This window comes from Homarus americanus, unplaced genomic scaffold, assembly GCF_018991925.1.
Source record: "Homarus americanus isolate GMGI-L3 unplaced genomic scaffold, GMGI_Hamer_2.0 scaffold25467, whole genome shotgun sequence".
In the NCBI taxonomy this organism is placed as follows: domain Eukaryota; kingdom Metazoa; phylum Arthropoda; class Malacostraca; order Decapoda; family Nephropidae; genus Homarus; species Homarus americanus.
Window position 1 is genome coordinate 7,079,849 of NW_024732867.1, and position 16,294 is coordinate 7,096,142.

At 43.7% G+C, this 16,294-nt stretch overlaps 1 protein-coding gene across 1 annotated transcript; it reads left to right on the plus strand.

The window, feature by feature from the left end:
• Positions 1 to 548: 548 nt before the first annotated feature.
• Positions 549 to 13,505, plus strand: LOC121869158. Its single transcript, XM_042370346.1, has 11 exons — positions 549 to 900; positions 1,339 to 1,830; positions 2,561 to 2,686; positions 3,803 to 3,951; positions 4,681 to 4,767; positions 7,348 to 7,559; positions 8,317 to 8,425; positions 10,003 to 10,201; positions 10,515 to 10,527; positions 10,618 to 10,787; positions 11,398 to 13,505. Exons 1-11 carry the CDS (start codon positions 887 to 889, stop codon positions 12,293 to 12,295), a joined length of 2,469 nt encoding a protein of 822 aa, XP_042226280.1. The 5' UTR covers positions 549 to 886; the 3' UTR covers positions 12,296 to 13,505.
• Positions 13,506 to 16,294: the final 2,789 nt, after the last annotated feature.

Below are 16,294 nucleotides of genomic sequence, written 5' to 3' on the forward strand. Positions count from 1 at the left end.
GAGCGGTGTGTACTGAAGGGCGTAGGAGGGGAATAAGACCAAAATAAAACTGGTGATGGGGCACTAGTAGCCAATTGAGACTACCGGATCCCCTCTTGGGTTCGATGTCGGCCCCCCCTAGCGTGAACCCTTGCCCTCCAGAACTCGCCGAGTGCCCTTGCAACTTGTTGTCTGTCGTCCACTGGTGACAGTGGTTGTAGACAGTCAGAAGAAGATGTTGAAGGTAATTACACGAGCGGTTTGGGCGACTAGATGGGGCTGTATGGGAATATCCGGCAGCTTGTGGAGATCCGCGGTCGGAGCCATGGACAACGCCACCACTGTCTGTCGGCCGTCCCTCCTCTCTATCTTCTTACTAACCTACACACCTGCCAGCCGCACGATCACCTCCACACCCATACATGTATCATCAAACAAAAATTTACATTCCAATTTCCAAAACAGAATTGTTGCAAAATCTGAGTCGCTCCCCCCAAGAAGGACGAGCCTCACGCTACACGCTCCCGACCCTCCGTCACGCTAGACACTTTTCCTGTGTGTGCGGCAGCGCGGGGGTCCAGATGCCCGGGCAGGAAGGAGGGAGGACCTTGGGGTTGGGTAGATCTAAACAAAGTGTCTGTAATTCGTGCGCCGAGTGCCAGAGTGCCAAGGAGGGACTACAAACAGTGATCTAACAAAAATGATCTCATCTCGTAAACAAGTGCCATAAAAACATCTTAGAAAACAATAATAAACAGGTTCACGTAAACAGAATAGAGGGTAAAAAAAACGAGCCTTGAACTGTAAAAACAAAAGCGAGTGATAATGTAAACAGTGGAACAAAAGACGTGGATAAGAAACAAAAGTTATTGTTGAGTGAGCAGTAAACATTACGTCCATCGTGAATATGAACACCAAGACGTGAGTACCTCTAACACTATGGTACAATATATGACTTTACCTGTGTTAGGTGGTGACTGCTTCTGCTGCCACACACACACACACACAGTATGTTACATTATGAATATTTCTAAACTCATGCAAACCTATATAAGATTATCAATCCCGAGACAACTACATGGACACATTTATATAAACACAAGTCATAGAAACTCACATATATATAAATCGACATCGAGCCAAATCCATACAGGTGAATTTAGACCCATAGATTCCAACATTAAATCATATAAATTATATAAATCCCCAAGAACTATAAATTAATTCATATATATCAGAATATATCATGTAAATTGCCAAAAGTTTCCAATAAAGAAAAATACCTAGAAATAATCGCTAATCAAAACATTCATGTAAATATAATTCAATTCGTATAAACCTATATAAATCCCCCTCCAGCAGCGCCCCTTACAGGTTGTGGGTGACGGTGGTGTTGTGGGTGGTGGTGTGGGCGTCCTCCACCCACGCCTCCTCCGTTCTTCTCCACCAAGACGCCCCACATCCACTATCTCACCAGGAGGCCGCCCACCGCCTCTCCCAGATCCACCATGGGAAAGTGGAAGAGGAAGTGGAAGAGACGGAAGAAGAGGGTCCTAGAGATGCTCTCTATCGCCTGTCTCACCTCCACCGCGGGAAGGTCGTGGAAAAGGTGGAAGGGGGTCCCACTGAGGCACTCTATCGCCTCTCTCAAATCCACCAAGGGAAGATGAAGGAGAAGGAGGAGGAGGAAGGTGAAGTGGTGGGAGAAAGGGAGGAAGGGAGCCCTCTCCATACCTTCAGGGGAGAGTCAACATCCTCCTCCACAGCCGCCACGCCCCTTCAAACAGCCGCTGACGACCTGTATGAGGAAAGAGGCGGGTTCTTCCTTGATGAACTGGAGGCTGTCACCAGGTGAGGTCATCAGGTCCTTGATATTATCAGTTAGGACTGCAAGGGTCAAGTATTATCACCAGGTAAGGTCATCAGGTCCTTGTTATTATCAGTTAGGACTGCAAGGGTCAAGTATTATCACCAGGTAAGGTCATCAGGTCCTTGTTATTATCAGTTAGGACTGCAAGGGTCAAGTATTATCACCAGGTAAGGTTATCTTAAAGAGAGAGTGAGTCAACCTCAACCCTCACTACGCCCAACCAATATTAATACATATTTCTTAATAAACACATACTGCCCCATCAGTATTTCCTGGGTAAATAAACTGTTTCAATTTCAGATGGATATAATTTCCCCCTTGGTTCCCCTCCCTCTAAAAATATAATGAGTCAACACCATTATGAACCAGTGAGTCAAACACACACACACACACACACACGCCTCAAATGACACCTTTTATCCAAACAATTTCTCTCTATAGAATTAAGAATCTGAATAAAACGTCAAACTGAGCAATACAGTAAGGAGTCTCGCCATTACAATGTCTCGGTACAAATTTGGTCTCTCGTCTCCTTTAAAAACGTTTCTTAATGACTTTAGATAAGGGTTGTATTGTGGAGATAAGGGAAGGTGTGGTGAACCAAGAGAGGGAGAGAGGACACGTTTTATTAATCATGTTTTCTACCCCTAGGTCATGTTCTCTACCCCCAGGTCATGTTCTCTACCCTCAGGTCATGTTCTCTACCCCCAGGTCCGACACCCTAGAGTGCCCGAGCGCCAACGTTATCACCACCAGGTACAAGTGTCAGGTCCGCGAGCAATGGGTTGACTGTTTCCGAAGACACTGCTGCCAGGGGTACAACTTTGTCGCCGGCAGGTAAGTACTTCCTTCTTAGGTACTTCCCTCTCCTAAGTACTTTCTTCACCTATTTCCATCACCTAGATACTTCCCTCTCCTAAGTACTTTCTTCACCTATTTTCATCACCTAGGTACTTCCCTCTCCTAAGTACTTTCTTCACCTATTTCCAACACCTAGGTACTTTCCTCACCTGTTTACTTCACCTAAGTACTTTCCTCACTTAGGTACCTCCCTACCTGTATACATCCCTCACCTGTTTCCTTCACCTAGGTACTTCCTTCATCTAGTTACTTTCCTCACCTAACTACTTACTTTCCTCACCCAAGTACTTCCCTCACCCAAGTATTTTTCTCACCTAAGTACTTCCCTCACTAACTACTTACTTTCCTCACCCAAGTACTTCCCTCACCCAAGTATTTTTCTCACCTAAGTACTTCCCTCACCCAAGTATTTTTCTCACCTAAATACTTACCTCACCCAAGTACTTCCCTCACCCAAGTATTTTTCTCACCTAAGTACTTCCCTCACCCAAGTACTTCCCTCATCCTAGTACATTTCTCACCTAAGTACTTTCCTCCCCAAAGTTAGTCCTCACATAGGTACTTTTCTCATCTAGATACTTCCCTCACCTATTTACTTCACCTAAGTGCACTTCAGTAGACAGTCGAGTATGTGTGTGTGTGTGTGTGTATGTGTGTGTGTGTGTGTGTGTTAATGGGACAGGTTGCCTCGTGTACAGTGTCTGTCTGTCTGTCTGTCTGTCTGATTTTTCTCAAACTACCACTACTACTACCACACCTTCGTCACCACCACCACTACCACCACTACTACTACCACCACCACCACTACTACTACCACACCTTCGCTACCACCATCACTACTACTACACCTTCACTCGCCCAACCACCATCTCCACCAACAACAACAACAACTACAACCATCGTACCATAACACCACTACTACCACTTAACCCCCTCACCTTTAACCACCACAAAGCTCTCCCCACCACTTAAAATCCCCCTCCTCTACTTCCCCCACCTGCCACTAGTCCCACCACCACCACCGACACCAGCATCACCACCACTACCATCACCATCACCACCACAACACCTGTTAACCCCCGTCTCCCACAGGTGTCTGCCGGATACAGTGGACCCGTGTTCTCAGGACTTTTGTGAGCAGAAATGTTCCGTGTATTTCGGCCGAGTGATCTGTACCTGTTACTCTGGGTATCGCTTCAGTCCAGAGAACCATAAGAGAGGAATTAAACCTGTGTGCCTTGGTGAGTAGGAGAGAGAGAGAGAGAGAGAGAGAGAGAGAGAGAGAGAGACTTATCAAAATTAATAATAAAAAACTCCTCCTTTCTTTATATTTTTATCCATATTATATCTATAGTTATATAAGATTATTGAGAATTATATAATACATATTTTAGATCATTATCACCAGTAAACTCGGGATCAGAGTCTCAAAAACTCGTAAGGTCAAAATAAAATTATCTTTAATCAGGATATACATAAGACGTATCTAACTGGATCAAGAATTAAGAATTACAAAATGGCGTTAGTATTACCTTGAGACTTTACTATAGACTACATACGAATTATCCCTTACATATTTTTCCTTTGTAATTAATAATTTGTAGATTACAATGTAGTGAAAGTTTGGTACAACAGTTTGGTGCAGTACAGTAGTTTGGTACAGTAGTTTGGTACAGTAGTTTGGTACAGTAGTTTGGTACAGTAGTTTGAGTATAAATCTCATACCTAAGTTCATTAGGTCAGATGTTCCCTGTTTACGTCAGGTTGATAATATGAACTTCCTGTGTGATGGTATTAATATAACCTTCTTGTTACCCTCTCCTGGTCTACCTCCACCTGGGTCTACCTCCACCTGGGTCTACCTCCACCTGGGTCTACCTCCACCTGGGTCTACCTCCACCTGGGTCTACCTCCACCTGGGTCTACCTCCACCTGGGTCTACCTCCACCTGGGTCTACCTCCACTTGCAGACATCGACGAGTGTGCGAGTCAAAATGGCGGATGTGGGCACGAGTGTGTCAACGAACCTGGCACCTTCACCTGTTCCTGCCGTCCAGGTGAGAGAGAGAGAGAGAGAGAGAGAGAGAGAGAGAGAGAGAGAGAGAGAGAGAGAGGCTCAGGGATAAGCAAAGGGGGTGAACAATGTACCGGATCCTGGGCTAGAAACTGTGTGACTGGTAAGAACTAAGGTGCCGTATAACCCCATGACAGCTTAAACTCCAGACTATCACACAGAGAATATAAGGGTTAGCTTTAGCAGGTCTACAGAATAATCCTGTGAAGACTTTGGATGACTAGAATATTTAAGACGTTTCATATCTAAAGATCTGAACATACATTGACAAGTGGTGAAGGTTTAATAATAATAATAAAAAAATAAAACTTGTAACACTTCTTTGGGATCTTTCGTTCACGACCGTAAAGAAAAGGGAATTGAAGACATCTAGTACCTAAGAGTTAATATTTCAGACGATCCGTGAATAATAAACTAAATAAAATCACATATTTTAGGCGCGAAAATTCATATTCTGGAAATTCTTTAAATTCCAGCTGAGACACAAATGTTTACTAAAGAGAAGTAATCCCATAAAATCGTTGCCTGAAAGTTTAAGAACGGGAGATGGAAGAGTTTAAAGGCGTCTTATCTCTGGAGAGCTGAAGTTCTAGACGCGGTACAGGCATGTTTACGGCCACGGGAGCACCACCACATTATTTCTTTCTGGGGCGGACGTGGGGCCGTTAATCTTGTACCCTTGACCTGCTGGAGCTAACGTCGAACATGCAGTGATAGAACTCTCGATCTTGTGGGGGCAGAGAGGTCGGAAACGGGGAAGGAGGAGGAGGAGTAGGAGGGGAGGGACAAGAGTAAAGTAGAAGGAGGAGTGGGAGAAGGAAGAGTAAAAGGAGAGCAATAGAAGGAAGTAGAAGAGGATGATGAGGTAGACGAGTAGGAAGAAGAATAGGAGTAGAATGAAGAAAAAAAGAAGTAGATAAGGTAGGGACTAAGGAAAGGAAAGGTTTAAGAGAAAGGGGGTGAATAGAGAGATAGACGAGAGATGGGGAAGAGTAGAGGAGAGAGTTGGATTAAGAACAGAAAACAGAGGGGAACAAGCAAGAAGAAAGAACAGGGAGAAACGAAAAAAGGAGGAGAAAAGCAAGAATTTCAGGGAGAGAAGAAAGGAAAACAGATTAATGTATATTATCTTTAGTACATTTGATTGTTATTGTCATCATGTTAAGAGGGTGGTGGATGATAGCACCAAGTCTTAGGCTGGTTAAATCAAATTTAAAATGCCAGGATTTTTGTTCTGGTTAGGTTAGGTTTGAAGTGATCCCAGTCCTAATTGGTCCCACTTGTAATGAGTCCCAGACTAATATAACCATAAGAATTGGGGTCCATGAAGATTGAGGCCCCATAGGACTGGTGACTATTAAGACTGGGGAGGGGCCCGATAGGACAAATACCCACTAGAACTGGGGCCCATTAAACCAGTCACCAAGAAGCAATAACTCTCCTGACGATGGGATCCTCTCAACCTATTATACAACAGGAGTAATTTAACTTCTTCAGGAGTCAGGGCTTGAGGCAGAACTCTTGAGTTAGTGCTGAACGTCGCCAGAATGGTGACCAAGGCTGTAAGACGTCATGCTTTAGTTATCGTAGTGAATATGTTAATGAGGTGTAGCCACGCAAACAGTGTGTAATGAGGTGTAGCCACGTCAACAGTGTGTAATGAGGTGTAGCCACGTCAACAGTGTGTAATGAGGTGTAGCCACGTCAACAGTGTGTAATGAGGTGTAGCCACGTCAACAGTGTGTAATGAGGTGTAGCCACGCCAACAGTGTGTAATGAGGTGTAGCCACGTCAACAGTGTGAAATGAGGTGTAGCCACGCCAACAGTGTGTAATGAGGTGTAGCCACGTCAACAGTGTGTAATGAGGTGTAGCCACGCCAACAGTGTGTAATGAGGTGTAGCCACGCCAACAGTGTGTAATGAGGTGTAGCCACGCCAACAGTGTGTAATGAGGTGTAGCCACGTAAACAGTGTGTAATGAGGTGTAGCCACGTAAACAGTGTGTAATGAGGTGTAGCCACGTAATATTGGACTATGTTTATCATTTGGGTGGAACTTAAGGGGGCCTGATATTATACCAAGGTGAGGACGGTCCCTCTCCACACGTCTGCCACCTTCAGTCTCGCCTTCCAAGAATTTCAAGAGCGTAGGTCCCTGAGGAGAGGTGGTGACGAGATTGACTTGCTGGAGAGTGGAGGAGACCCTACAAAAATATAAACCTACATCATACTTAAACTTAGATTACAATAATACAAATACGTACATACATACATACATACATATACTCGCACACTAAACAACACACACGCACAGGCTTGCACACACAGGTACACTCACAGTATTCTCAGATCTCTCAGCCCCCAAATTCCTCAGTTCCAACAGTTATATAACGCCCTAAATTCTCAACTTAACCCACAAACCCTCCATTATCCTCTCAAAGTTTCTCAGTGAACTGGGAGTGCACGGGAATCGAACCAGCGACCCTTATGACAGGAAGTGCGGGCTTCATCCACTCGGCCACCGCACCTTATGAAACGTCAATGATTTGTTTACATATTTCAGGGTATCGTCTGCGTGGTGACAACAGCACGTGTGAACTGGAGAGTGAGGGGGGAGCTGTGCCTTCTCCTGGCCAATGGCGTGCCTCACAACCCCCTAACCAAGCCCATCGCCCCTCCCGCCGCCCCGCCCACGACTCAGGTCAACAACAGTGTTCAGCGTCTTGCTCCTCCGTGGGTCAGATGGCAGCTAAGATCAGAAGCTTGGAGGAGAAGGTGACTGGTTGTGGTCTTATGATGTATATTCAGCTAAGAGACAAAGACTATCAGGTTTAAATCTATATAAGGTAACTTTTAGCTGTGAAAAGAGTAATATTTATCATCATGTTAGCTTTCGATCTTCAGCTACGATATACCAAAAATTAAAGTTATAATAGTGAAAGAGCTTTTATGTGTTTTTGTGACTATATTTCTCTGTTATTCTGTGTTTAGCTTTTCTTTTAAATCTTATCTTTCTAGTTATCTTAGGTATCCTCTCTTCTTTTCCCTTTCTTTCTCTTTCCCTCTTATTCATCACCTCTCTCTTACTTTCCCTATCTCTTCTTTCTTTCCATTCCTCTCTCTCTCTCTCTCTCTCTCTCCTCCTCCCTCCTCCCTTCTTCACTCTCTCTCTCTCTCTCTCTCTCTCCCTCCTTCTCCCCCCCTCTCCCTCCTGTGCCCCAGCCTCGGATAATTAACCACACAGAAGTTAACCACCTCAGTAACGTCAGCGTAAAGTTGTTCTGTCTTTTACACACACACACACACACACACACACACACACACACACACACACACACACACACGTCTACCAATGATGTGGAAGAAGTCAATTTTTGTCGTTGTTGAAAGTTTGTGTCTAATCTGGCAACCTATGGAAGCATTTGGCTATCTATCTATCTATCTATCTATCTATCTAAATGTCTTTCTCTGCCTCTCTCCTGCCCACATATAACACTACCGTCACCTCCTCCTCCTTCATGGTCGCCGGCAGGTAGTGGCTCTCAGCACGGCAGTCCGTCTCTACAGCTTCGCCGCTGGTCTACCGGGCCCTGAAGGACCCCCTGGGCCTCCTGGTGCTGCAGGGCCTAGAGGCTTCCCAGGTAGGTCAGAGCAACTCATTACAGGTCACCATGACTCATTACAGGTCACCACAATTCATTACAGGTCACCACAATTCATTACAGGTCACCACAATTCATCACATGTCACCACTATTTATTGCAGGTCACTACTACTCATTACAGGTCACCACTACTCAATACAGGTCACCACAATTCATTACAGGTCACCAAGGTAGTATTTTCACTCTAATTAATTATAAAGGAAAATCAGATAGAAAAAACCGGGATGAAAGAAATATTGGCTGTGAATGAAAAAAAATATGTATATGCCTTATAACACAGGTACAACAGTCTCCATCAGTTGAGTCAAGAGAGGCAGACGTGTAAACAAAGTTAAATATCCAGAATATTTTGAAAGATCAATTTTAACCCGAAATATCAAATCCTCGATTGAAGAAAATAAAAAACGACAGAACTTAAACTGATTGAAATGAAAGATAAAAATTTAATGATTTATATAAAACGAAAAGGTATTGGATCAAATATTTGAGTGGCGTCTGTTTTTCATTTCTATATATGAGTTGATTTAGTATTTATTTACTTAGGGATCCATTGTGTGGTGTGGTATTCAAGGCACTGATTAGTAAAAATGCTGTGTCCATTCTGGTAGAAGAGAGAGAGAGAGAGAGAGAGGCCTCTACCTCAAAGAGAAGCTACCAAAACCATCACCTCTTATACTCCACTAAATTTCTTTAGACCAGTTACTTAAACGACAACTTCCACAGAACAGCGACGACTTGACACACACACACACACTCTAAACAAACGCGTTAAAACTCGGACATCTGGATAATGTGTGTGTGTGTGTGTGTGTGTGTGTGTGTGTGTGTGTGTGTGTGTGTGTGTGGCCTCTTTATACAGTGTTCCTCCTCGCATGTGTTCTTTACCTCAATTTTCTCGTGACTGTGGAAGCCGTGAAGTCATTGGCCTAAAGCAAGACAACATTTCCGTCAAATATTCAGAATAAACAAGAACAAAAACATAAAAACCCCCCACAAGGTTCAAGTATGTAATTAAAGGCCTCACTTGTATGATTACGGTGTTTATGACTTTAAGCCTTGGTGGTGGTGCTGACACATGAGGGCGATACTTATACAATAACGTACAATCAAACCGCTCATATATGGATCAAACAGCCTGTGTGGGTGTGGCAGGTGGAAATATACGGCATTTAATGATAGAACTGTTTCCTTTGGCCTCAGTCTCTACGGCGTGGAAGAGGAGAGACAGTCACATATGACTCAGGGACAATTTCTACTGGAGGTGAACGTCAGAAGCATTGTATAAACGTGTCAGTCTGTCCCGCTCACCTTATATATATTGTAGCTCGCTCCAAAAAGTGTCTTTACGGAGGAGTTCGATGAATTTCACAATGAACACTGTTGTCTTGGTATGATTGTCAAAATACTTGGTCAGTTGTCATATTGTTTAACATCGTACAGATACTTTATGGAGCGTGTAAGAGGGCGGGGATGGTAGCAGTGGCCACGGGGTGTGACCTCAGGTGGTGTGGGCTGCCAGCTAGAGTAAGTTCAGGTGGTGCTCGTGGTCGACAGGTCCGGCTGGGTCACCAGGGCCACAGGGGAGAGGGGTGCGGTGGGCCCGATGTGGACGGCGCCCCCGGAGACGACGCCCACGCCCAGACGCCTACCAGCTGATGACCCCTTCACCTCAGAGGACTTCCCACTCGACTCCTGGACCGTCCTTCAGGGAGACGGCCGGCGGCAGTTCTGTAAATGTCGCCGAGCCGCCGTGGTAAGTGTTGCTGGGTGTAGTGTGCAGTGTGTGTGTGTGTGTATGTGTCTCCCTAGAGTGCATGTAAAATCCTTGGGTTTAGTGTATATTCTACGGTGTATCTTTGAGGGTGTAAAAAGCCACAGGGTGTAGTTTGCATTTCTTTAACACACACACACACTATACGTCAACTTTCCCTTACCATCTAAACTTTCACTTCACTTACCTCTTGGCCTTTCTATTTTTACCCAGTCTAAAGTACTGTAGGTATAATTCGGGGTAAATTAAGTGTACGATATAACTACTGGTAATAACAGTCTGTCTTGTCCTAAAGTATATCAATTAATGTGATTTCCTTGTAGATTCATCGTGGTTTATATTGAGAGAGAGAGAGAGAGAGAGATCAACATACCCCTCTCCCCTTGTTCTTCCCTCAGGGTTCTCCTGGCGCCTCAGGTAAGCCAGGGCCGAGGGGTCTTCCAGGATCAACAGGGTCCCCCGGAGAGAAGGGCGACCCCGGCTCCTTCGACTTCCTTAACCTCATGATCGCCGACGTCCGCCACGACATCCAGAAGCTGCAAGAGAAGGTGTTTGGCCCCGGTGACATGTAAGTCTTGGTACAGTGTCAGTGGTACAGTGTTTGTGTGCTACAGTGTTTGTGTGTTACATTATTTGTGTGTTATAGTGTTTGTGTTACCTTGTCTTTGTTACAGTGTCTGCGTGTTAATGTTTGTGTTACAGTGTTTATGTTACAGTATTTTTTAGTTACAGTATGTGTGTGTTATAGTATTTGTTTGTGTTAGTGTTTGTATGTTATAGTGCCTGTGTGTTATGTCTGTGTTACAGTGTTTGTATGTTATAGTATTTGTGTTACAGTGTATTTGTGTTGCAGGGTTTGTTTTAGTGTGTCTTTGAATTATTGTATTCTTTGGGTTAAATTGTCTCTCTGCTTCACAAAATCTTCGTCCTCAAGTCACTGTCCAACAACCAATAAACTTGGTAACTTTATAACATCGTTCCTCTGGTAGTGAGGCGAAGACATTCTTTATACTGTACCTACATTATGCACTGAAAGTTGACGACCCACGCAATGTACTGTTTGATATTGTTGGTAAGGAAATAATACTGCAGAGTTTGCAATATCCTAAGCCAGTTTAGCAGTGAAAATTAGATGAAAAAAGTTACTTGAAATATTCCTGTATTGTATAATTTTGCAGGCCAGAGCCGTATGATTTGGCTGGAGCCCTGGCGGCAGGAAGAGGGTCACAAGCGGCCTGGCAGGAGGACCAATACCATACGCAGCTTCAGGAGATCCTAACAGAGGAGGTCGACAATAGGATCTTTGGCGCCGCTAGACGATTCCATCCGAATCAGCTGCAACTCTCGGCTCTCGACGGGGACGAGGACGTCCCTGAAGGTGAGGTAGAGAGTGGGGGAACCACCAAGGCACCCTTGCAAAGTCCTGGACCTGTGCCACCGCCCAGGCCTGTCTTGGCGGATTCTCAAGATCCCTCTTCAGAGGATGCCCACCTTGAGGAACCCCCTCAGGAATACTATGACATGCTCCTCAACAATGGCGGCGAGTCCCTTGACGATTATATTTCAAATTACGATTACGGGTCGACCTCAGACGCCACTTACTTCTCTGAATATGCCGCAGGCGACACCCAATCCGTGTCGCATCCAGAGTCCACCATGTCGACGCCCTCTGCTGCCACCAACTATAATAAGGATCAAGCACCAGCTTCAGCCCTTCCTACAACAGATCGTTACTCTCAGTATGACAGGGAAACAGTGGATAAAAAAAGGGGTCAGATAATTGGATATAGACAGGAGGGTTCAGTTACATCGAGAGACCCGAGGGCGCCAGTGGGAGAGGCGCCGCGGCAGCAGGACTTTAGTCTGTATTCCTCTGAAGGCTCGGAAGGAGTAACAGAAACTACGAGGATACAACCAACAGACACGATGATGCCAGAAGGACCTCAGAGCCACATTCCAAGAATTAATTCTATCCGAGAAGGAACACAGGTAAAGGGTGTCTCTGATGTAACCAACACCCGGAACCTTCAGAGGGAGTTCCAGTTTATCTTCCCAGAACGAACAAAGTTCTGGTAATCCCACAAGAGCTCTGCCAGATTCCAGGACCTCTAACAATGCCTTTGATGCTCAGGCAATCAAAACCTCCCTCGATAATTTGAGGAGAGATTTTAACTTATTTGACGAAGACGATGGTGGAGGTGAAGTGTCTTCCGGGGAGCAAGTTATCGGTGTTGAGGAACATAACAAAGATGGCGGTGAAGAAGAACAAGACAATGTAAATAGGAGAAGCCAAGAACAAGGATTTGAAAGGGAAGAGTTTACACGAACGAGTTCCCAGGAGATTGTGAATGAAGCAGAGATCGATCCCTTGTACTCCCGACGCCATCTGACAGAGAACGACAAATCTCGTATCAGAGAAACTGAGAAACTCATCGACATTCTTGATGACATCTTGAAGGAAATGGAAGAAACTGCTAAGTTCTCGCGCATTACCAGGAATCCTAAAAATTATTCAATGGCCTACGAAGACAACACTGTCTCTACAACTGGATCTGAAGATTACACCGAGGCCCGTAAAATCCTTTAGTTCAGAGAAGAGAGCAACAAGCAGTCCACCAACTCCTGGCAAGTCGAGTGTCTATAAAAACAAAAATGTGCTTACTATCCAAACCCACCAAGAACATCGTGTCCCCAGTCCCTCAAAATCAAACACGGATGAAAAAGTCAATTCAGAGGCGCCCATCACGAGACCATGTGAAGACGAAAGTTGGGGCCTCCTCACCACCAGCCCAACACTCAGCAAAGAGGATGAAGAACGCTCAACGCAGCCCAGACAAGACGAGAACCGAAGACCCTCGCAGGATTGAGGTCGGCTGTTACTTTTAGTGTGTGTGTATATAAAATACTAGCTCCTACCTGCCTGTTGACGTGTTATACCCTTTACTTACAGGAACACGTACCTCAGCCATATGTCTTATGTAGATAAGGTTTACGGACAGTCTAGAAGCAATTTTCTTAATAATTATTACATTTTCCCATAAACTCTTTTTCTGTCACTAAAGTTTAGAAAACGACGTTGGGTTGGTCAGCCAGCCTGTCTGTAGCGTATCTATTTTATTACGGGAGACTGAGGGTAAATATTACACCAATGGATCAAAGACTAGAAAAGTGCTGACGTCATAGATATATTGTGATAAAAGATTACTGAATATGGATAATATTTCTCAATGTACTGTACTTAAACTTGTAGTTATTATAGAACATCATTATTAAACAATCAATTGGAGAATTTGGTTCCTTACACCAGCACTTGTAAACTGAACCAATTAACCTGTTGAACCCACTACCTGTTGAGCACATTACCCGTTGGATCTTTTACCTGTTGAACCCATTACCTGTTGGATGTTTTACCGGTTGAGCCTACTACCTGTTGAACCCATTACCTGTTGAACCCACTACCTGTTGAACCCATTACCTGTTGAACCCACTACCTGTTGAACTCACTACCTGTTGAACCCACTACCTGCTGAACACACCAACCGTTGAACACCAAGACTCAGTGATCAGAAACAGTAATAAAAAATGGTCTACAGTTCACCTAAGGTTTATGTATACAATTATGTAGCTTTAGTTCTCTAGAAAAACGTGTACTTGACTTTGTTCTTTCTTGATAAATAATGTATTGTAAACTTTAAACCATTCACTCATACATACATACATACATACATACATACATACATACATACATACATACATGTCACGAGTACACTTATTATTGACAAATATTTACAGGGAAAAAGTGTTCTTAAAATACATATATACATAAATTTATTTCAGCATTCTCTATGACATCGTAGTGTTAGAAAAATAGATTTACAAAATACTAAAATAATAATAAGTACTTAAATAATTATAACCTCAACGTTCGAGCGAAGGAAATTATGTTTAAGTTCTTGTTTTTTCTTTTCTCCACAGGAAAAAATATTATTATCATCTCTCTCTCTCTCTCTCTCTCTCTCTCTTGTATAGTTATTATGTTATGTAAAGTCTTAGCGTCTGTCTTCCTTCATTAACATTGTTAGTATTTTTTTCTTCATATTATTGTTGTTCTTATCTTGGAGTTTTTTAAATCAATAATATTGTCTTCACCTCATCCTCTATAATTCTTGTGTCTTCAATAATCTAGAGTTTACAACATATAACATTTATTTACCAGATGTAATGAATGTAACAATTAATAAATGCTCGAATATTTTTGTTCAAAGAAAAAATATTCATGTAAATTGTATTTGACTTAAATAATTATAAATTATTGCATACGTACAATACATAAATATGTACTGCTGTAATTACAGGTAAAAGTACATGCACAAGACTTGGTAGAGTGTGTGTGTGTGTGTGTGTGTGTGTGTGTGTGTGTGTGTGTGTGTGTGTGTGTGTGTGTGTGTGTGTGTGTGTGTGTGTGTGTGTGTGTGTGTGTGTGTGTGTGTGTGTGTGTGTGTGTGTGTGTGTGTGTGTGTGTGTGTGTGTGTGTGTGTGTGTGTGTGTGTGTGTGTGTGTGTGTGTGTGTGTGTGTGTGTGTGTGTGTGTGTGTGTGTGTGTGTGTGTGTGTGTGTGTGTGTATGAATTAAATATTACCGCGGACAGTAGCTAGTTTATTGTGCACCCCATATCCATCGTGTTAACGGTAGCGCAAAACAATTATTGCAGAGCACAGGTCATAAGGGCTCTGTATATTAGACCCCAGAGGAATTCCAGTACATTGTTTGATTATTTCTGCACTCGGTGCGAAGTGTGGATACAGCCTTAGTATATCAGTCATCTCGCCACCAGATAAAGTGTTGTACCATTTCATTCACAGTGTGCTTGGACTGTCCTTAAAAGGTTCTATTTTCTCACAATCTACTACGTAGTGTTGGAGTCTGTGTACATATGTCTGTCCATACACTTTACATTTAGTTTTGTTACTTGTTCCATATATATACTGTATATGTTACTTGATACATCTCGTGGTAAACAATGAATTAACTAATGCCTGTTTGTACTTGTCTACTGACTTCAAATTCATCAGCAAGGTTTATGGGTTTTGTTTGACATTCCCAGATTATATTCAACAGTGTCTTTATTGGACGCGAGTTTAGCTAAGACATCAACTCTGCCATGTTCACTGAGGCCTATGTGAGAGGGGAGCTTGATCCTGTGATACCCTCGTCAACAGGACACATAAGTTTGTTTTGGGCTTCAGAGACAGAGCGAGTAGTGAAGATAAGGAGTCAGTACTAATGAGATTGTTTGTGGGAGTGACTTCAACAAACGGTGTGTGTGGGGGAGGGGCGTTAATGTACTAATGCGTGGGCACGTGTGTACACTAAAGTGTGTGTGGATTTGTGTGGGCGTCAATGCATGGCGTGCAGGCATGTGTGTGTTCAAATGTGTATGTTTGTATCGTCTTTGTGCACCAATTTATGATTGTGCTTATGTGTACGTCAACATGTGAACGTGTAAGAGTATGTGTGTGTACTATGGTGGACAAAAGTCCCTTCCCCCAGCCAGCCACAATATGACTGAATCACCCGAGGTTCGAATAACGAAGCAACTGAGGGAAGTGCTGTAATCGTCCAACAGATGGCGCACTATATAGTGTGTATAAGGGGGCAATGGGGATGGGGACAGAGGGGAAAGAGAGGGAGGTTGAAGGAACTTTTGTCCACCATAGTACGTTACTGTGTGAACCTGTGAGCGTATGTGAGTACGTCATTGTGTGGGCATTTGACATTTGGGTGTGTGTGTGTGTGTGTGTAGGTGTGTGTGTGTGTGTGTGTATGCGTGTGTGTGTGTGTAGGCGTGTGTGGGTGTAGTGAGCGTCCAAACACACGGATGTTTGCGAGAGAAACACTGACTGATGTCTGTTTAATGGCGAGCTGTACACAGTGGGATTATGAGGGGTTACTCCTCCTAAAGAGAGAGAGAGAGAGAGAAGAGAGAGAGAAAGAGAGAGAGAGAGAGAGAGAGAGAGAGATAGGTACAGTACAGTCAGAAACAGTGATTGCTGCCCTTCTCCCCCTAGTAGCAGGA